General features: G+C 42.0%; 1 protein-coding gene across 2 annotated transcripts in view; it reads left to right on the top strand.

Moving 5' to 3' along the window:
* pdgfc (platelet derived growth factor c) overlaps nucleotides 1-9566 on the top strand; it is a 48643-nt gene extending 39077 nt beyond the window's left edge. Inside the window, exons 4-6 of one of the 2 annotated variants that reach the window (XM_083980221.1) lie at nucleotides 6538-6745; nucleotides 7583-7803; nucleotides 8560-9566. In XM_083980221.1, the coding sequence (XP_083836347.1) occupies nucleotides 6538-6745; nucleotides 7583-7803; nucleotides 8560-8673 (543 nt within the window). In that variant the 3' untranslated portion in view covers nucleotides 8674-9566. Of the gene's footprint in view, nucleotides 1-6537; nucleotides 6749-7582; nucleotides 7804-8559 lie in introns of both variants that reach the window. The other variant, XM_083980222.1, reaches the window with a different exon arrangement.
* Nucleotides 9567-23357: the final 13791 nt, after the last annotated feature.

The raw sequence follows: 23357 nt of genomic DNA, 5'->3' as shown, positions 1-23357 counted from the left end.
AACGAGGAGTTTGGAAAGCAAAGTGTTTTCCCATGAGCCTCCGTACAGTGAAATTCTTGGACCGGTGCAAGACGTACGAAAGCGAAAACATTTGCCAAGAATGTTTTCATTGATCAAGAATGAAAGTCGGAGGTTCAAAGACGATCAGATACCGTCGTAGTTCTGATCACAAACGGTGATTCGGCGGCGTTATTCCCATGAACCGCCAGGCAGCGTCCACGAAACCGAAAGTAGGAAATGCTGAGCGAGCCGACCACTAAATAATAATATCAAAATAACGATAAAGACAAAACAATATATTTATCGAAAATGGACCAGTTAACAAGTGTGGGTAATGTAGATTCATCGTCATTAATATGAAACTTTTTTATAACCAAATACAAACTCCTGTTTGTCCCTTTAAATGTTATGAAAAATTAACTATGACAGAGAGGCAATGCACGTGGATAATTTTCAGACATATAGACCTTATTGTAAGACATTTTAATTTATTACGGATCATTTTTATTCAGCAATAAATTGTAAAATGTAAATGAAGTCTATGATTAACTTTTTTCATTGATTAATTCTGGAATAATCAGATCACTGTATAAGTAAGGAAAACGATCAGTATATCAGGAATTTGAGTTACTGATGTCTTTAAACACTCTTGATTGGGTAACAAAAAGCTACTGTCATTAGATACTTAGCCCTGTAACTATAAAGAATATACTCGATTATCACTTAGATAATAATGTGAAGGTTGTAGTTGGGGTGATTGTGAGGTCAGGTGAAACATGTGATAATGATGAAGTTGTTTTTCTACCTTGGAAAAACATTTAATGATTTAATGAAACTTTCTAAAGAATTTTCCCAAGGAAGATAGATGGTGTTAAGTAAATAATATGAAAGTATTTTTGCTGTGGTGCTCAAATGTCTGCCTTGAACTGTTTGATGGAACAAGAAGCCAAGTTTGTGTTTCATATCCCAACTCTAGAAGGTGCGGAAACTGTGAGGTGGGGGGAAAAAGGAAGCTTTGGCCTCTGCACGTTGAGTCTGGCTTCCCTTTGAACCTTCCTCTGACAGAGGAGGAGCGCACTAGAACAGCAGCACTCTGTTTCCTCTGTGGTCAACCAGCAGCTACTGAAACCTCGTGCCACGCAGGGGCCAGCACTTTAGTTTATATTTAAACAAGCAATAATTCCTCCCCACCACTTCCATGGGATTGAAGGGGGGAAAAAAATAAGACCCGGTCTGTAACTCAACAGGAAGAGATTTTAGGGAAAGTGAAAGGGCCGAGGCGAAGAGGTTGTTAAAACATAGAAGAGAAGGAGTCTGTTGAACAGAGTGTGAGGGGCGTTGAGCGGCCGGCGTTGTGGGTTCAAGGAGCAAATAAAACATACATCATTGTCTCTGTGAGGTCTCGGCCCAGAATTAAACTTGCACCAGTTGGCATGAAGATCGCTCCACCAGCTTTGTTTGTTTTTAATGGACTGAAGAGAGTTTTACTTTCTCTGGATGTAAATCACTCGTGTTGTGTTTACCTGGATAACGACACAAGCCAAACTCCACTATTTGAATACAGAGACAGAGGAAGTGGGGGGGGGTAAAATCCTCGTTAAAGCAGATGGTAATGACTGGCAAAGCCATGCAGGAGTCCCACCGCTGGCATGATGAAACTGAGGTCTGTTTTTACGCCGACCTCAATTGCAGCGTGTGGCGTATAGTGAGAGACAAAAACACTTTTTTCACGCACAACAGACCTTGTTGCTTACTCAAAGCTCCCTTGTGCAAGGAAGTGGTTTGCAACTTCATGTGAAAGAGAAGATATTGTTTTCCAGAGCTCTCCCATGATGCTATTTCAGAATTGTCATCTCAACATAGTTAGCTGAACCTGTCATTTTAGTTACCAGAAATAAGATCATGTGGTTGCGCTTTATAAGAACAAAGAGAGCTGGAAACGAGGTAATCACAGTTGGAAAACAAGGTTATTTCTTGAGGGTCAGGGGGCTCGGAGAGGTTAGTAGTGACAAACTGAGCATTACACTCAGAGAAAAAGATACACATTCAGCTTTTTTTTTTTTTTAGCTTTTTTAAACAAGCAAGAGCTCTTTCCACACATACATGCACTTTAACAGAGCTGTGCATTGCAACTGTCATTCTGTGAAACTAACCATACACATTATATAACATGAATGATCTCCTACTATGGTAATTTTACAGTTAAACACATTGAAATCGTTGGTTTCAGGACAGAACGTCCCTCTGTGTCTCTCTGAGCCCGCCTCAGGCTGCTGGCTCGGTTATTTTTGCATAAAAGATTGAGATAAGCAGCATCAGGAAACTCCTTTTTTTTATTAAGGAAGCCAAAGCATATAATAGATGTCAGTGTGGGTTTGAGGTTAATATCTTGAGTCTGAACTGCCACTAGGCTAAAGGTGCCCCATTAAGGTTAACGACTAAGCATCACATCAAATAAAGTCATTTTGTTGGATTGCTATGCAAATACAGATTAAGGTTTAGTCATTACATGGCAGTCAATGACAACTCTTTTGGCTCATAGCTGACATTATTGCCCCACATTATCCACCCAAGTCGGGGCAATTTGGGGTTTGGCCTGTTTTGCTCGAGTCAAAAAGTTGAACCCTTCAATTTCTGAGCGAGCCCACTCTGCCACCTAAGCTGCAGCAGCAGACCGGTCAATATTCATCATCAGAATGCTGTATTTTCTTGAGTATGTCAAAATGACTGCCTGAAAAAAAGGTTGTAATCATATGTAAAAATACATTTTAAATATCATGTTGTGCTATTATTATGAACCTCCTGCATACATACAATAAGCCAAATTTAAGACTGTGCAACGTCCACCCGAGTCCTTGCAACACTGCTACTACACAGTGGATTGCATTTATGCAGGGGGGGACATTTGGATTCAGGACATTCGTCTCCCTGTGCGAAAGCTTATATACTTGCCAGTGTGAGCTTTTGGGTAAAGGAAATAGGCCGTGTGTGTTGTACATGCCTGAGCCTTTGTTTTCATAGTGTGAGACATCTATAGACACAGGAGGCTGCACCAGGACCTGGCTGACCCGGGGGCTCAATCGGGCCAAGGTACATCTGTCATCTCTGTACTTTGTGCAGCGTGCTGTTCTTGAATCTCTTCCCAGCCTTTGTTGATAGTAATTCCTCTCACTATATTTCACTACACTTCTGTCTGTGTTTGAGAATGCCTTGCTAACGCAAAACTGACAACAAATGAAGACCTTGTGTGTCAGGGATTAGAAGCAGCTTTCCAATATTCACTATTTAAACTCATAGATCATCAATCTATCATCATTCTGGAATTACGGCGGCACATTTATGGAGCTGAGCCTAGTTCGAAAACCTTTTGTACTTTCTCTGAACTCAACTTTTTTTTCTTTTCTTTTAACTCAGTCCATTATTTTTGGATATATATCAAGTCTTTATGTGTCAAACCTGACACATAGACGCTTTGGTGCCAGCTAAAATCATTGCCCTATTAAAGAACCTTGTTCCTTCTTATATGGCAACTCTGATCTGCTACTTACAGCTTTATTCACGCCATCTTGATGTGTCTCTGAAGAATAGCTTGGCTCCCCCTATCTGAAGCCGAGCCTGCAGAGCGCCACTAATTTGGGGGGAATGGTGCACCGTCGACATTCACAAGCTGTTAATAGCTCCTGCTCAGAGAAAGGGCCATTCACCTCACTCTTACATTATACCCGTATGGCGCTATATATATGACCGGTGCTTCCTTGATTAAATATTTCTTTCACATTTGCGTCTGTTTATCTCAGTAGGTGCCAAATAAACCAAAGATCTGCTCAGTGGTTGTAAAGGCAGCCTCATTAGAATGAGTCAAATCTGTGGCATGAGCACAGCTGCACATCAGCTGTATTTTTGTAGCCTGTGGTGCAGCCATGTCAAACCACCGGCATCTTATTTTAAAGTCTGCGCCAAAGGGGCTCGGATCCTGAGCGCTTTACATGGACTCACGCTGTCTTCGAGGTGTCTCCTGCATTACACTTATCATTCAGTGTGAAAAAGGCCTGATCTGGTCATGTAACTGTACATTTTCCTCTGTCTCTACTGGCACCCAGCTGAAGTACTCTACTCGGCAGTGTTTTAATGGCTTCTATATGGAAATACTATATGGTTCCCGTAGCTGTATTCCCATAGGAAAAAAAAAGCTCTTTGAAATAGAATTATGTAAGCCTCTTGATTGATAACGTTTGTGGTTTAGTAGTGCCACGAATGCTAACATTTTTTTTGCATAAGTAGTAAATAGGAATCCAACCACAAATCCCTGCGATGTCAGTGCCATGGCCTCTGGTGAAAGGAAAACCTTTCCTCTTCTAACCTCCGTTTCTCACTGAATTCCTTTCTAATTCTCCCCTATAAGTCATCAAAGGGAAGATACGGATTCCTGGAATCATTTTTTTCCCTTCTTTTCAACCACGTCTGCCTCCCTAAAAGCTTAAAGCCCCAGCTGCCAGCAGCCAATGTTTTCGGTTCTTCACAAGCTGCATTTTTTTTGCAAGTGTCACAATGTTGCCTTCTACCTGTCAATCACAAAAGATTAGAGGGACCAGCCAGCTGACATGTTGGACAAACGCAGCGTCACAGGACTGAAAGGTTTAACAGATTAGCCCCTTCTCTCACGGGAGGACCAACACCCCAGGTATCAATCTCCTCGGTGACTGCACGCCACTGCCTGGGGAGTTGGGAGCGCCAAACAAATAAAGCTGCTGCCTGCGAGTCGAGAGCTTCGGGGACAAACGTCGTTATGCAAAGTGGGCAAGGGGAGCCGACAGAGATGTGATCACATTTGACAACATAAAAAAATGACGCCATCAATTCACATGGAGCTGGTTCATGTGTGGTCAGCACAATATGAACTTTGTTTGAGCTCATCCTTAAAGTTACCATCCAAGGCGGCTGGACTTACAATTCTTTTTGTCTTTTTGAAGCACCCACCAGCTCCGTCCAATCAGGAATCAAACCGTTAAATAGGCTGTTGCTCAGTAAAACAGACCATCGCTCTGTTCAGAGTAGCACATAGCAGAAGAACTATGCAGGATATTTACCTTATGCTTCATTTTTACTGTCATTAAACGATATGATATTAGATAAATGACTTGTAACTTATTACAGGGAGAGTGATGTCCTGTAAACATAGATGGCGGTTGCATGATTTGACAATTTGACGGACAGATGGGCCATCCAACCAAAGTTGTCTGAGACTAATTTGATCGGTAGGCCAAATTTTGGCCCCTGCTCTTCACACAGATGACCAATTGATATGTCAAATCACTAATGTCATCGATTACTGTCTAATACTTACCAGATATACTCAGATTTTTATAATATATTATAATATAATAATTTATATAATATTTTGCCAAAAATGAGGCACCTGGGATGGTACCTTTAAATGCAGCATATCAGCACACCTATTGTTGGACAAAACAGAGCCACTGATGTAATATTTTATTGAGATATAAATGTATCCGTGTAGGAGCGACTTCTCTGCTTTGTCTTAAGCTCTCAGAATAAAGTGACAAACTGTTTATCCAACACATTGACCAATGTGGGAAGTCTGTCTTTAGTCACGGTGCTGCCACACATTACCGGGTCTAACACATAGAGCTTAAATAGGCCCCAGCTGGGCCGCGGCTGTCATGGTTTCTATTTAACTCAACTCAGATCCAAACCACTGTAGCGTTTAATGAGCCTGAACCCAATTTAAACCTGTTTTTATTATCATGACATAAAATGTACCATTGCAGAGTCAAACTTCCCCTCTTTTTTTTATACCTTAACGGTTTTTCACATTGTAGACATAAAAACACCGTTGACAAAGTTGTTCCCTTTGTGTAATTTTCCTGTTTTCATATCGGTAACCTAGAGCAAGTTTATTAGTTCTTGGATGTCACAGTGAGGGGGTTTCTAGAGGTGGAAACTACACGTCGTATTCTTCTGTCTTCATGACAACCTTGGTGATGTTTGTGTTTTATGTATCTTTTAGGAGATTTACATGATACAATGGCACAATACGGGGCGACCCAGGGCCTTACCTGGTGAAGCGAATATCAAGGTTCAAGGTGTCTTTATTATCTCCAATGGGGCAATTTGTTGTGCAGCCAGTAGAGAGAGGAAGAACCACGTAATACATACAGTACTTGGAATCAACATGAAAACTCACCAAACAGTGGACATAAAAAATACAGCATGAGAACATGATACAATAAGATAAAAAACAGGATAAAGACAAAAAGAGGAGCTAGTTAAAAGACTCACGTAATAGTGTTTAAAAGACTAGTGAGTGGGAATAGTCCGACTCCTTACCACGGTGCTGCAGGATTTGTCGCCCCTTTCCAACAACTCCCCATCACAATGCAATCCATCAGAGAGAAGCTCATCCGATAGTCCATCACATGCTGAAACCTACAAGAGCAAAACCCCTACATTTAATGCATTGTACACTTTGTATCAATGACCTTTTTGCTTCAACTCTCCTCACCATGTGTCCTGCAGAGTGTATCAGAACCCGAAGTGCCCGCGGCTCTCCCTCCGGCCCTGCAGGGGATGGAGGAGCTGTCAGAAGCCGTGTCGGGGCTGAGCACTGTGGAGGAGGTCATGAAGTACTTGGAGCCGGAGCGGTGGCAGGTGGATATGGAAGAGCTGTACAAACCCACGTGGCACGTGCTGGGGAAATCCTTCATCCACAACAAGAAAGCCAAAGGTAGTTACCACTTTTAAGCTTAAAGCGATAGTTCACCCAAGATTGAAATTTCACTCATTATCTACTCACTCTCATGTCGACTAAGGGCTGGGAGAAGTTTCAGAGTCATCCGTGGCTTCTCTGAGTTACAGGGGGTCTCGACGTAGCAGTGCATGTCCATATAACGGTTGCAAATGGACACCAACTGTCTTCGTAACAAAAAGACACACCAAAAAACATCCAAATACCGCCATGCTGCTCGTATGTAATGTCCGTCTTGTATTGAAGCCCCGAAATGTGAAATTGTCCCGAAAAAAATCAAATAAGTCTATTTTTCAAGCTTGCTTTGTAGCGGAAGCTTCTCGAAGCTCCTCTTCCCGGTTCGTCATATTTGGACAAACTGGGAAGAGAACAGACCCTGGTTCGTCCAAATTTGACGAACCGGGAAGAGGAGCTTCGAGAAGCTTCCGCTATAAAACAAGCTTGAAAAATAGACTTATTTAATTTTTTTTGGGACAATTTCGCATTTCGGGGCTTCAATACAAGACGGACATTACATACGAGCAGCATGGAGGTATTGGTGTGTCTTTTTGTTACGAAGACAGTTGGTGTCCATTTGCAACCGTTATACTGTATGGACATGCACTGCTACGTCAAGACCCCCTGTAACTCAGAGAAGCCAAGGATAGCTCTGAAATTTCTCCCAGCCCTTAGTCGACATGAGAGTGAGTAGATAATGAGTGCAATTTCAATTTTGGGTGAACTATCCCTTTAATACAGCCGTCAAGAAATATAATATATATCTGTTTACAATAGTCAAGTGGTTCTGATTATGCGTCTCACGTCTTTGTCTTTCAGGAGGAGCCGATCTCAACCAGCTGAGGGAGGAAGTTCGACTGTACAGCTGCACTCCTCGCAACTTCTCTGTGTCCTTGCGTGAGGAGCTGAGGAGGACAGATGCCATTTTCTGGCCCAGCTGCCTCCTGGTGAAGCGCTGTGGTGGAAACTGTGCCTGCTGCTCTCACCGCTGCTACGACTGTCAGTGTGTCCCCGCCAGAGTCACAAAGAAATACCACGAGGTGATGATCACAACATGAACAAAATACTGAAATTTAAGTCACATAATAGTAATAATAGTGATATAATAATGATACAAGAAATCATTTTTAACATTTAAACAGGAAGCCACACTTACCAGAGCTTGAATTAGAAAAAGATGACGTTACTACATTATATTTCTAATTTACATACAGTTTAATTCTCAATAAGAATATGGTAAGTGAACCTTTCTCTGACAACGACAACAAAACTCACAGAGCTGTTCGTAGATGCCACCAAAATAAGGAAACATGATTATGTTGCTGCATCTTTGTTCAAGGATAATCTTTATAAGACTTCTTTTTTACAGCACTTTTAAGTACAAGTAACAAAGTGCTTCACAACATTCAATATAAAACAGGCAAACAGATCAGAGAAAAGGAGGATTTCTGTCCAACAGCTCGGAAACATGGGGAGGGTCCAACATGGGGAGGGTCCAGCTCAAACCTGTGATTAAAACAATATAAAAACAGTCCTGAGAAAACAGGCAGTCAGTGGAAGGATGTAAAGAGCAGGCTGAACAAGCATTTCCTTCCTTCTCTAAAACCAATATCCTGCATGCAAAGTCACCGGACTGCCATGACTCTCGCCGTTAAACAGTGAGTGTCGTCAGTTGGGTGAATCGATTTCCCCCGCATCATGTTTCATTTCTCAATAACCTCGTCTCTGAGCATGCCTTAACATCAACCACTTGACATCGTCCACATGTTCACTGAAGCATCCTTGTTTCCGGAAAGGTTCTACTGCTGAAGCACCGGAGCGGTGGGAGAGGCGTGCAGAAGTCCATGACCGACGTGCCCTTGGAGCACCACGAGGAGTGCGCCTGTGTGTGTAAAGATGACTGGGACTGACCTCGGACATGTGTAATCGCTGCCACTGGAATCACACGGGATGTAAAAAAAAAAAGACACACGAACCTCTGCTGCCACTGTTGCGACCACCGCTCTGTATCTCATCCACTTCCGCCCCGGGAGCTAACAAGATTCTCCCCTTCATCCTATTGTCCTTCCGCTAATTGGATGGAGCAGAACAGACTGGAATCTAATAAAACTTCTGAATGGATTTGACTGCTGTGGAATACCAATGGTGAGCTCCGAGTGCATTGTAGAGAGAGACATAAATTCACTGGAGCAGATCTGGACTATTACCTATGAGCTCCGAAGACTAGCCTCCACAGCTCCTCAGAGATAAGACCATTGAGGCAGTTTTTTTTGTGTCTTCTTCTTGAGGTCTTTTTTTTTCACCCAGCATTGGCTAATATTTTCATGGAAAATGGGAGCTTCTTTGTTTAAGTACTTTTTCTGCCTCTGCTCCTCTGTTATTACAGTACCGTCGATGCAAAGGAAGATGCTTTTTTTTTTTTTTACGAACAGTTTTCCCGTGCTCTCCTCTGGTCCTACCACAGCCACAGCATCGCTGAAACGCCTCTCTAATGAGACTGTATTATGTGTAAATATTTCATTTACATTTCGTTTCTGTACTATTTTCACCTTTTCTACCAAAGATTCTCAAGGAGAAGATAAACGTTGCACATGTGGAACTGGGTGTTTTCCATTACAACTCTTCATTCGGCCCTTCTTAGCGTCACCGTTGTGCGATCAGCTCGCTTCAGGAACGCCTAGCAATCAAGAAATTCTCACCACATTTGAGATTGTTCATATTAGATATTTATTTGTTTGATGAAAGGGAAATTTTGGTCCAAAAAATGTCTTGTTTGCAACATGTGTTGGTGTGCAGTAGTATTAGCCTGCATTTTCATCGTTAGTCATTTTTACATTTTCATTGTGTCGTGGATGTTTTCCATTTTCTCTAACTCAAAGTTATTTATCTTGACTTTTGCAACATTTGTTTGTGTATTTCATTGTACTGAACATCAAAAATAAATTCTTCCATGTTCAACTGGTGAAGGTACAGTATTGGGAATAATGAACAAACTCAACAAAGAGTATTATTGTATTTCCACACAGTTGCATTTACCAGAGTTTGAAAGTACAGACACTAAAGTACCCAGTGGATATATGTTTCAGGATGTCACTGGGAAACTACAGTCATATTTGGAGAAGATGCAGTATTTTCTATATATCGGTACAAACCAGAGGAATCTAAAGGGGTGGTAAATAAGGTAGACTGAGAGGTTCATCCTCAATTCAAAACTGATGAAAAGCAGTGCAGAATGTGACTGAATGCACTGACCTTCTGTTTTTCTCTGTGCAAGATAAAATTCTTCTCCTTACAACAAACTCGCACAGATTTTCTTTTACGTTCTTTTTAGTGCATTGACTTCTCTAAAAGCAGTTCAGAAAGTCCACACAAAAAGAGAACATAGGTCAAATTAACACAAACACACACACAAAGCACCCAGTGAAAGTAGAAGCAAGTGAAGAGTGAAATGTTTGATGCTCGCTGTGAAAGACAAATGATGAGCTGGGAAGGCCAAACACCATTATCACGAATATGTTGTTAAATTGAGTATTTTCAAATTTGTCGTCCCAAAGGTCAGAATAACTACAGCAAGGAGTTTGCACCTTCACATTTTATTATGACTTTGAACATGGTAAAAAAAAAAAAGTATGATGTTGCCAAGTTGGTGCATCTCACTTTAACCTTCATTAACCCTGGTTTGTTCCCACAGCTGTACTGTACCCTATCACAGGGCTGGGTGAGTCGTTCACGTGTCTTTTTTGTATTGTCCGAACCTTGATTTAGCACATTTAGGTCTTCAGCTCATTAATCTCACTCGCTGACGGGAACCATCAGGAAGTGTTAATTAAAGAATCGGGGGTACTTTAGTTTGCCAAAGTGAATTTTGTTTTACCTTCAATGTGCTGAAACATGGCTCACAGAGTCTGTTAGCCTTGTGCATGAATGACTGAGCCTGTAAGTTAAAGTATGTGTGCGTGAGACGAAGGAGAGGAAAGAATTTAAGAGAACATCTCTTTCTATATTTGTAACTCTGGGTTTTGTATTGCGTGAGTTTCTCTAATATTCCTGTTTAATCTCATTTTAACCCAACATTAGCAGCATTACCTTAAAAAGCTAAATAGAAAGCACCTCTCCCTTAAGCCGTATCTTTCTTTTTTTATATATATATTCCAAAAGCTCCTTATCAGACACTGAGCAGCGTTGTTCATTCTTCCCCTCGGCCATCAGGTCACCCAGGAGGAGGTTCTCATTTGTCCATCTCACGCTGCTGTCCTGGCCAATTATTCTGATCTAATGTGCGCCCTGGCAGGCATCTGCGGCGACGCCAGATGCTACTGCACACACACGCCGGCTCCCAGCGTGGTTTTTTATGATATTAAACAGACTGCCTTCCTCAGTCGGTGCACTGTTACTTTGCAGAGGAAACCTCGCTGCACTGGCACAAGATGTGACACAGCATGGGCAGTCGGTCTGCTTCCTTGGTTGTGTTTGTGTATAAAGTGAGTGTGTATCAGGATGTGAGCACTTGACGCCTCCACCCCTTCTTCACCCACGTGCCCCTCTGCTCATTGCCCTCCTCCACTGGAAAACCAAAGAAGCCTCAGTCGGGCCCGACCGCAGCGTCATACTGCAATTTAGATGTCTCTACTTAATGCGGGAAACAAAATTTTAATTCATTTTGTCTGAGGAAAAACAAACTCCTAACCATCATCCGACACAGACGTTTTCAGAGTTCTAACCTGTAATGACACACTTGCAAAAATAAAAGTCTAACAGAGTAATTAGCTTGAATGCTAAGAGCCACTGTTGGCTGAAGTGTTTTTGGATAGTTTGATACTTCCTCGGGCCAAAGGCTCAGGCACAGTGACGATCTGTGTCTGCCTCCTCTACGCATGAATCATCTTTATAACAGCCGAGCCGCAGCGCACTCAGCCCCAGCATCTCCTCCACATTTGATGAAACAACCAGGCTAACCTCTAATAAATTGCGAGTTTGACCTCACCTCTGCATATCTGAGCAGCTGGAAAGATGAAGTATCCCACACTTTCACACCTTTAATCTGAAGAAATAATAAATCAGGACTCGAGGACTCCTAGAGAGATTCACACTTGTCCCTGACATTTCTCCGTCTGTGGAAAGTGTGGAGGCTGCAGCTGGAGATGTGTTTTTTTTGTCTGTTTGTTTGTTTTGTTCCACCTACAAGGTTATGTTTTCACCTGTGTCTGTCAGCAGGATTACGTAAGAAGCGGTGAACAGATTTGCACCAGACTTGATGAAGAGATGGTGCATGTTGCAGGGAAGTACCTGTTGGATTTCAGGGCAGATCTGGATCACTTACCATGAATTTGACTTTCTCTCACCTTGGCAGTGGTAGTTTGTTTTTATGTTCTTAAATCAATCCCAGTGGAGATGCAAAATTATCTAATGCAACTTCACTGCCAACATAGACATGAAAAAATTCATTTCTGTCCTCCCAAAATATTGGCTGGGACGCTCCCCTATCATCCATCTGCAAACCTACACCCATGGGTGGTTGTCAGACTGGTACTTTTCCAGCCTATCCAGCCCTCCTAGCAGCTCTCTCTATGTGCTATGCTAAGCTAAACTGGCTTTATTGTATGCACACATGGGAGTGATTTTGATCCCCTCCATTAGATATCAGTCATTTTCTACAACCATATTATATCACATAACTCGTCTCATAGGAGTCTTTAGCGATTTCTGATGGGGAGTGGATATAAGGATCTCCCACTTCACCTTCACTTTTGAATGTTATCCCACATCTTTCTGCTTGTTTTGCAGAATATTGAGAGTAAATATCATCTGTCACACTTTTTGCTTCCAACAGCTTAAAACCCCTCTGGCTCCGTCTCAGATTTCAACCACCAGTTCTTTAGCCGGTGGCAGCAACATCAGTGGTCCTGACGTTTCACTTATCATTGCCATTTCCCATCACTGCTGGTTGCTCCATGCTGTCAGTAGCTAAGTGTGCACGCAGTGTTTTAAATATATGAATCTCAACTTACCTCTCAGTGGAAAACTGACCTTTTGATTCCAACTCACCTAATAATCAGAGAATACTGTGACATTTTTATATTTTTGGATCTGCCCTCCTTGCTTTCTCTGAGGGAGCTTGCAACTGCTGTTAGCCTGCCCCCAATAAAAGAGCGGGTCACAACTTGCTGTGAGCACATTGTTAGCCGTGCCCGTTGAATGCTAATGATGAAAACGCCGCTCCAACAACAATAAAACAGAAGCATTTCGTTCCTCGAGCGTGACGGTGCCCGATGAAGAAAGGAACGCCTACATTTTGAAAATGTCAGTGGATCGCTGCAAACAAAACTCAGTGTGAAACTTCATCACCTCTGCTGCAGGAGAAGGGGAAAAAAATCCAGAGAAGGACGTGTTGCCCTCCTGTTCCATTTTCCATCAAGTCTTATTATTGTTGCAGAGGAAATGTTGGAAGATTCACAACCTCCTTTGCAGAGTCTCCCACATTTGCAGCCATCCATCTCCTGTAACTGGCAGCTGACTATAAATTTCAATATGCTGCCTGGGAATCGATTGCAACTTGAGGTCGTTTATAACTGAGCTGGGTCTTTGAGCACTGACTGATGGGGAAAATATGGCGAGCCCCATCCAGATGACAACTCCAGCATCCCTAATTGGTTCACCGTGCATGGATGGAAAGGCCAAATTTACGGGTGCATGTTATGTTTTGATAATTATAGGGTGCTGCAGTGGCGGTTTTCGAGGAACCCGGCTGCTGCTGCTGGGAACGTTCGCTCCTCTGACTTAAGCGTATAGTATTAATCATGGGTCAGGAAATCATTTAGAAAGCAGCGCGGCGTAGGAGAGCTTCATGTTAAATACACTGTAGGTTAAATCATTTGACAGATGTCTCCCATTTCAGCCTTCATCTCCTCATTACGTCCAACGTTTAACCGCTCCGTGCTACCACACAAAGATGAAAGGATTGTAGATTTACCCTGAACTCTGTAATACACTATACTTCACATCCTGCCAAGAATCAAGTACGTATGCGCTACAGTATACATGTACAGTATACAACTGTTTTACCAAACTGAGAAACCGCAGCCAAAGTAAGAGAACTATACCTGACTTTACTGAAACTGCTAAAAAGGTTCAGTGTTGGAGCACTTGTAGCTCAACAATTTAAAACCACAGTCTTCAGGTTTAGAGTATCAGACAGCTCTGCCTCCACTGTATCACGTCATTTTTGAATCACTTAGCAAATGCCATCCGACTGAGCGCTTCACTTTATCCCCCAGCACATCTGGGTAAGTGATAGTGTGTGAGCTACACTCATGTCATAGCGTATCTCCTCCAACGCACACTGTGTAACATGGTGGCAGTGCTGCAGATACAGCGAAGGGGTCCAGGACTGATGAGCTGCGACAAGCTTCTCAGAACTGACGCTATTACTCACAAACATCAAACCCCGCCGACGGCCGCGAGAGAGATGCAGCCCGAACAGAAAACAAGGTCAAAAGTCGCTGATTCCTGTGTCATCCACTCATCCAGTTAATTGGCAGCGCTTTTCGCTCACCCTGGAGGTTCACTTTGTAGGTCTCTAATGATGAATTCAAACTAAGTGGAAAAGCATCTTCCTCTTTTATTTCACTCTTTTGGTTCAATATCATAACGAGAAAAGAGAAAGGTATCAAAGACAATTCCAGAGATTGAAATAAAGTTGTTTTTTTTATTCATCTGAGTGAAAGTAAAGATGTTTTGAACAGAATTAATATTTATGACTGTTCATCGAATGATAACATGACCTAGATAAGACATGCTTCAGATGGTTCAGTCAATGCATTGGCCTGTGTGTCATAAAGGTTAAAATCACTGACATTGAGGTTTCATATGTGCTAATTGCCAGCATGAGGAGCACAAGCCACATTTTCAGACATTATTTCCTAGTAGGAAAAAGAACAGTAGTAAATGATAACATAATTATAGCTGTGTTTCATTTAGATCTGCCAGTTACATGCATGCCGGCTCATTTCCATGGCTCACTGGGACACTTAAAAAGCGTGGAGCCATTGTTGATGTTATTAGTTACACCTTTCCTGCTAAGTCCTAATGTCTTCTGAGGGGAAAGCCCATAAAACCGGCTGTGCTCTAAAGTTGCACTGATGAGAACAAATGTTAAAATGCACAGTTTTTAATCGGTCTTAATCTGCTGAGCTGTGAGAGATTAGATCGCTGCTCCTTATCAAACAAACAAACAAACAAACATTCTCTTGGAGAAGTCAGGTAGATATCTGACTGTGTTGTATCTGCCGCTAATGTATGCATATTATTAACTCTGAGCTGTCACTGGATGTAACTGATATGTTGTGGTCACATATTTTGACAGATGTGTACTCCATGTGACCTAAGGAGGTAAAGGTCACGTGATCTCCTGGGGGTGTGTGTGTGTGTGTGTGTAATCATTCACAGTGGGAGCCAGGGGACCGGGACAGATAGTGACAGATAATCAGACTGACTCGGAGGACACATATACATGATACTGACTACACACAGAGACAATGTACTGTAGGTCTATATGTTGAATATTTAATACTGTGTTTTGTGTATGTGTTTTTAAATCTTGTGATTACAGGCAGCTCTTAGATATAATGAATATTATACACATTTAGCTTTGTGATTTCACTGCTGTCTGTGGAGGATCATATTTATTTACAAGTAAAGATAACTCCACTTAAAGCAGAAGTAACCGGAATGTTTGTGTTAATATAAGTCTTAAATAGTTATATCTTCCGACAGCAATCACTTATATAGAGTGTTTGGTCCGAAACACGGGTCTGTCAGTCACTCTGCTCTGCTGTAAGCCGAGGAGAAAACTTTCCTTGTATCCTACAACCTTTATCCAATGAGGAGAGAGAACGGCATAAAGGGGCGGTCCTCTCTGTGTGTGCACGCCAAGGGGGCAGTTGCATAGACTGAGGACGATGCGCGTGCATGTGGTGACATAGGGACGATGGCGGGGACACTCCATCCGCTGACAGGAAGTTAGCCAAAACGACCGGATCGCTTACTTCTGCTTTAAAGGTCTTATACTGTAAAAGAGAGATTTCCAGGTCTTATACAACAGCTTTTAGGTTTGGTATTAATACTGTGAAAGCATCAAAGCTTCAGTCCACAGAGAAATGCACACAGTTTGTATTCAGAAACTGAGCCTTAAAATGAGCCGTCAGGATTTCTGTAACTTTGTGATGTCACAACAAAGCAGGTCTCCATCATCCCCCAGTCACCCAGATCCACTATCCAAACAGCAGGACTGAGTGTTTACCTGAAATAAGCTTTTTTTTGATCACTCAACACAAAACAGTCGGCCAATTAGTCAAGATGGAAAGAGCCTCCTCTCTTCTGATTGGCTCTCTGAATGTTGAGAGAAGATGAGGAGATGTAAAACTACATAAAGGTCCTTTTTTACTCAACACTTACACAGGAAAAGAGTGAAATATGAGACCTTTAATGTAAAATAAGTTTTCAAAGTTTTAGCCCCCCCCCCCCCAAAAAAAAACTACTTTCTTCTTCACCATAGCTGCACATTTTGCCTAAATTATTCCAGTTCTTCTTTTTTTTCCACATTGGCTACAGGGACTGCTGCCTTCATTCAGCTAGTTAGGACATGAATCCTTGGAGACAGAGACAGAGAGCGGACTGCTGCTCAGTGTTAGCTTTTACATCTGAGTATTAGCAAAACACAAGGCCTCTCTGTCACACGCTGGACAGAGATTGATGGTCTCTAATGCCACTTTGTGTGTCTTTGTGAGGGTGATATAGTGGCACGGTGCAAATGTAAACTAGGCTGTTCAAGCTGTGTTGCCTTGGAATGTGTAGGGTTTTATCAGATACTACTGTATGTGCGGAAACGGGGCGAAATTGGGACAATATGCACAATAGTATTTTAACTTTGATTCAAGTATGAGTTTCTTAAACAGACTTTAAAAAGTATAAAAAAGAACAGCAGAACTAATCTTTACTTTTTATCTACAAAGTTCTCCGAAGTGACAATTGCCCCAAAGGATGGTACATGGATGGCAAGGAATGTTTAATTAAGAGGAACTGTCTCTAATTCAGTATCTCTTTTTGAAATGTTGGTGTTGAAAGAAAAGTTGAATTTCTAGTGGAATATATGTGATATTTACTGAAGAGCCCTGGGTCCATGCGCTGGTTTCACAGGAAGGCTGAAATATACAGAGAGGATTGTGTGAGAGGTTGCGGTTTAAAGTTTGCTTTGCATTTCAAGAGCTGAGCATTAGATCATTGACTGAACACAGCGGGCGCAGGAGTCTCTGACCATCAGTGAATTATTTTCTTTTCTACATGTCTGGACTTGCCCCATCGCCTCACTTTTAGTCACACACACAAATGGGCCGAGTCAAATGGTTTAGGCATCCTGTTTTCTTTTTTCGACACTGTTTGAAATGAGGGTCACAGACCACATGTGAGGCACAAACACACAGGTCCCAGTCAGCAGTCCTCTAAATGTCCCATTCATGTCGAGGCTCTGCTGAGCCAGTTCTTAAAAATCCACTCCACTGATGTGGTCAGTGGGGAAAAAAACACAACGGACGGGATCAGTTTACGCTCGAGCAGCGAAGGTGTACACATTTAGGAAACCATGCTTGGCTGATGACATGGTCATCATCTTCTTTCCTGCAGACTTTTCCAGTCATTCAGCTTCTGGAAATTCTCAACACAACATCGTTGTAATTACGCGCGGTAGCGGGGCGAACACGCAACATCAGTGCACACAGTGCTGATAGCATCAGCGTGGCACTAATCTGAAGCAAATGTTTGTCTTTACTTAAAATCAGCCCAGCGCACTGCACAAACTAGGAATTAAAGGCAGCCCTTAAATATCCTGTTTTATTTAATGAGGGACACGCCAAAGCAGAGCTCCAAGTCAGTCGGCCCTTCTCTGTTTTTGCTGCCTGCTAACAATGTAGACAAGTATTTCAAATTAAGTCTTGAGTGAAGCTAAAATAAACTCTCCCATCGCATAACCTTGTAAACACAGAACCGCTGGTCTCCTTTTAAGGAAGACAGAACAATGTTTGAACATACCACCATTTCTGAAACATTATGGTGGGTAACATGCACTTTGAAGGAAAACCAAAGACAACATGAGATGCCAAGTGTTTGTCAGTGCTGCCAGTCACTTAGACTAACCCAGACTCTTCCTTTTTGACTTTTTTAAACTCACAATTGCTGTTGCATTTATTTTTCTTGCCTGCTTACATTTTTCCCTGTTAAAGTTTATGTTGTGTGGTGACATTTCCATCCACAAATGCCCACTCTGGTCCCATGAGGGGCTGGGTGGGTGGGTGGGTGGGTGGGGGTTGAGGGAGGGAGGGCACTTGCCTTTAATCACCAGCTGCTAAGCAGTTGAGACAAGGCTTGCAGCGATCTCAGGAGTTGGTATATGCTGTATTTTCAGCTGTGACTATTTGGCAGCTGTGAAGAATGCGTGGCATAAACTCGTTTACCTCACACCGTTCATTCATGTTCCTACAATAGACAGTGTGATTTGTTTATGAAGCGCTTTGACTGATGTCTCTTCAAGGGTGGAAAGTTTTTGCGCTGTTTCATCCTCTGCTTCTGTTACTGCAGTTCAGGGGTGGAGCACTGATTTCTTTTTAAGTGTGGGGATGGGACATGAGCACTGCACTACCTCTGGCCTTCAGCCCCAACTCCATGGACCAGTTACTCACCATAGCAACTGGTCCAGACAGTCTCCAGAAATCCTTGTGCCATGCTGAGGAGATGTCCCCAACATGATGTACCCCCACTTTACACCCCCACATTATGGTAGGCAGATAAGACTGAAAGAGTGTAATCAAGTGTGCCCATGTGCCTGATGCTTAGATCACATCAGTGAGGTTTAATAATCTCTGACCTGACAACCCACAGTGGTGGAAAACTCCCAAACCACCCAACTCCCTCAGAACAGTATCAAACTTTAAAACTACACCAAGATCAGAGTAAAGTCATTTTGAAATCACTTCCACTCTAATACAGAAAACGTGAATGGTTGCATTCTGATGTTAAATAAAGATGACGGGTTACTGAAAAGCCTGGTTAAACCTGCACCTCTTTGCCAAAAGACCAAAATTAGGTCTTTATCCAACTGTAAATGAACACGAAATTGGCCTCAAAGCAGAGGGGGGGGAGGGGCAGCACATTGGTTTGTGTGCCAATAACTACCTTACTTAGCAACTTGGGTATCGGCCACAACAGGATGGATTCACTTGAAGTACAGTTCATTATGAGTCTCAGTGTTTCTGCAGTTACATCCAGTCAAGACAGGCCACCACAGCAATCCTGTTACCTCACCTAACATTACTCAAATGAGCCTTAGTGATCTTTAATTCAGGAAAAGACATGGCTTTAAACTTCCACTGGGTTTAAAGGTCCAGTGTGTAAAATGGGGGGAAAACCATGACATCTACTGTTCAGATTCTAGATTGCAGCACTCACTTGTTCGGCGCTCCCGTCTGCAAAGTGACGGTGGCCTCCTGGGAGTATTTCAGGAGCGTCCAGCGATGAGGTGAAGATCTAAACTATTTTACGATATGTCTGCTGTTTCCTACTCCTTCTTCTTTCCTTCCGCCTTCTTAATTCTTCCTTGGTTTATTTATGAACGCGAAACACGCTCTCTGGCTGGCTGTATCTTCCGTTCGGGCTGCCGTACAAACATGGCAACGCAAGATGGTGACACTCTCTAAAGCCACTAAGCCAGACCCTTGCTATATGTACTGTTTATATAAAAGAATAGTTATAAGGCTACAAAAACTGAACAAATGTTATTTATAGCGATCATACACTTATACAAATGTATTCATGGGTAGTACTGTATATTCAGATTTTGCCAATAAACCTTGCCAGTTATTACACACTGTACCTTTAATAGTGAAATATTCTGGAGCTCAACAGACTGCAATTTAAGAAAACACATGCAAAGACAACCAACGTGCTGCAAAGCCAGGAAACATCTTCATGAATTTGAAAACAAATGTGCCTCAAAATAAATCACAACACATGCAGATGCACACACACTCTGGAAACTCAGTCCTACAACACAATGAAAGTATTTTCCAACCTGTGGCCCTTTGCATCCTTTTTTTTTTTTAAAGTGATGATCCTGCTGGGATGCACCTGACATCCAATGCTTCTAAATTCAAAGTCAAAACTGGGCAACAAACATCAGGTTCATCACTTTTTAGTGTCCCGCTGGAAACACTTGGGCAATCACTGCAGCACATGTTTTGTCAAATTCTTCTCCGTGTTTTCCAAAATTTTTGACATTGTGTATTTGCATGTGTTTTCTTAAGTTGCACTTTATTGAGCTCTCAGGGCCACCGTACTGATGAGTTAAGGATGGCATTTCAAGGCTTCAGGATGTTTTGCAGCCAAACTGAGCCAAAACTAGGCAGCACTAAAAAACCAGGACCGACCATATCAATCTGTTATGATGTGTTTGGTTTTGGCAACACTGACTCTGAAAGATCCCGTCCCTGAGCTGTGACACATCTATTGTTTAAGCGCATACTTTTTTTTTTTTTTCCACCAAATGCAACTGAGACCTCAGAGTGCTTGCTATTGTTCTATAAAATGTCTGCAAACACCTCTCTGACAATGGATTCTGAAAGTCTGCCATGTCCTGGGGCCACAGGGTTTCACAGATAATGTGGACATGCTGTGAGCATTAAGCCTGCACAACAAATAAATTATACAAAAATATGAGTCACCATCTTTAGCACTGTGATCTCAATATCAGAAGATGCTGTGGCTTTAAAAGGAAAGACACGGCTGTTTTACACTGAATATCAAGCTGTGAAGTAGAAATGCTGAATTAAATATTAACAAAGATTCTCTACTTGCCACCTCATGCCCCTCTGAAAACATCTTTTTTTTTTTAAATCCTGAAAAATGAATGAAATGGAAAACTGTGTCCACAGTTACTGCAACGCATGTGGCAATTACTGAAACAATTGCATCATGTTTTTGTCAGTAATGTGCTGCAGCTGTGGTGGTGGTTACTCAGCAGAGATGAACATTTCAGTGAGCTGGTAGCTATCATCCTCTGTGGCAGGTGATCTCCCAGGTCTTTTTTTTTTTTTTTTTTTCCTTTGGAGACATTTTGTCACGACCGACTGAGAGGGTTTTGCAATCAGGATTTCAATATCTGTTGTAACAGAATCACCTTTGATGTAAAAAAAAATGGCAGAAACACACCCCTCGATTTAAGACTTTGCCTCAGTTTCCATTTCGTCTATCTGGCATTTAGTGCAGTCAGTGCATGGCATTCTCTCGTGCGTCATCTGCCGAAGGTTTTTCTAATAAAAATGTCTTTGAAGTCTGTCATAGATAAAGATCAAACATTCTAAAATAAAACTGTAACCGAATTATTAAGTAGAGAGCTTATGAAAACATTACCCACCTTCGCTTTGTCTGAAAAGGCATCAAAGCCTCACGACTCCATGACTATTGGCTTCGGTAGGTTAAAGGAGCATGACGGGGCTTGTGCATCAGTGATGTAGTGATGTTGCTGCTGCTGTTGCTGCCATGTATCCACGAGCAGTGCAGCTGCTTTAGTTTCTCTGTGATAATTTGAAATTTATTCAACACGTTTGATGATGAGCTTGGAGTTAATGAAGGTCACAAAAACAAGCTGTTGATCTGTTGAAGAGTAAAGAACAACCAATGAGGGCCTTTGATGCTGTACAGTAGCAACAGAATATATTTTATCTCATAGTCCACAGAAACATTAAACAGCGGATCCAAATTGTTATCAAGCTCTGAATAATGAAATAGCAAATCGAAAGTGTTTGTTTTTTTTGTTTTTTGTTTTTTAAAGCAATGTTTAATATAATTATCTAAGTTGCGGAATAGATTCTTAACACTTGTGGAATCACCATTAAGCAGTAAATTGGCGTCATTCAAGCTCCTTTTGTGCACCATGGCATTTATACCGTCTGTTCAAAGAGGGAGCGCTGACTTTTCTTTACGTTTAACTCTGCTTTCCACCCAGCTTGCACACTGTACATGCACAGCACTAGCTGAAACTGATGGGGCGTAGAGGCTGTTTTCATCTGAGAGCACAGTGTGCCAAGTGACTGCAGCTTAAATGAGGCTGTTTTTATTGGCTCTTTGGTGCTTGGCTCATGGAGAGTTTAGCTTGAGCAGGCATAGCCCACAGTGTCTTAAGTAGCTTGTGAGGTCCGGACTTTGCTTTCAACTTCACCAGCGTGAGTGAGGCGGTTTGTAAATATTTTAACCGCGAAACAATTATTTACATTCCATCTAATTGATAAAAGCTTCACCTCCCCGTGTGTTTGGGGGTTTTACAACACCCGGTGATGTACGAGGTGCCGTTAACTCATACCCACGGACCTTAGTAATAGTTCTACTGGATATTACTGTGGCAAATGTGACGGGGGTTTTCATTTAAGAAGACCTCGGCTCGGCTACCTCATTTACAACTTAATGCATCTGCGGTTGGAGACTGTGTTTAATGAGGAAACAGCTTCAGGGTAGTGCAAGTCAGAGGCTGTTGCTTTATGGGTAAAACATGTGAATGGTGCGTTTACCGTGCAGCACTTTCATCTCATAGCACTCACAGAAAGTCCCGTAAACCCCCCCCCGGGGGCATTTCTAATGTAAAGGTGCCCAAAGGCAAAGAACAACAAGCCTTTTCACCTTGTCGATACAATCTGATGATGATGATGAGGGATGAAGGCTGATGAGGCCTCTGTACGATCTGTTGACGTCTCAGATGTGCTCACAGAATTTAAGTGTGTCTGAAGAAACTGCTGGTTTTCTCTCAGAAGAGCGGTCCAGAGTGTCTCACTGAGCCTGATGGTTTTAACAATGAAGCTGCCACAATCACTACTGTAGAGGTGTCACATGAAATCAATATATTTACTTTAAACAACAATGGGAAGGCGATATGAGAAGAATGAAATAGAAAAACATACAGTAGAGAATTACTGTACATTTTTAATGTCATAGGATTTTACCTCCATGGGATTACTCATGTTTGTATTGTATGTGTGTCATGTATGGCAGTTACACAGACAAATTACATACGATGATCTTTCAAAGGCAAACCTTTCATGTTGAAGTTGGGCTAAATGTATGGAGCTATTATTGTTGCAATATTATTTGCAAATGCGTATCTCAATCTGTGTGTGCGTATTCAGATCTGTGTGTGCGTATTCAGATCTGTGTGTGTGTAATATGATCTGTGTGTGTGTATTCAGATCTGTGTGTGCGTATTCAGATCTGTGTGTGTGTATTCAGACCTGTGTGTGTGTAAAAAAAATCTGTGTCTGTATTCAGATTTGCAAGTGAAGACAAATCTGCAAGTGCATGCAAAGATCTGTGAATGTGAACACAGATCTGTAAGTGTACATAGATCTGTAAATGTGTAAACCGATCTGTAAATGCGTACTTAGATCTGTAAATGTCTGTCATCACTTACAACTCAGGCAGGAGCTCTCAATTGGCTGTGTTTTTACACGTGAATTTTGCAACACTTCTGCCGCGGCAGATCTGTGATCTGCAAATGTGTAGA

Source organism: Trachurus trachurus (assembly GCF_905171665.1).
Source record: "Trachurus trachurus genome assembly, chromosome: 10".
In the NCBI taxonomy this organism is placed as follows: Eukaryota; Metazoa; Chordata; class Actinopteri; order Carangiformes; family Carangidae; genus Trachurus; species Trachurus trachurus.
This window is presented reverse-complemented; position numbering and strand designations above follow the sequence as displayed.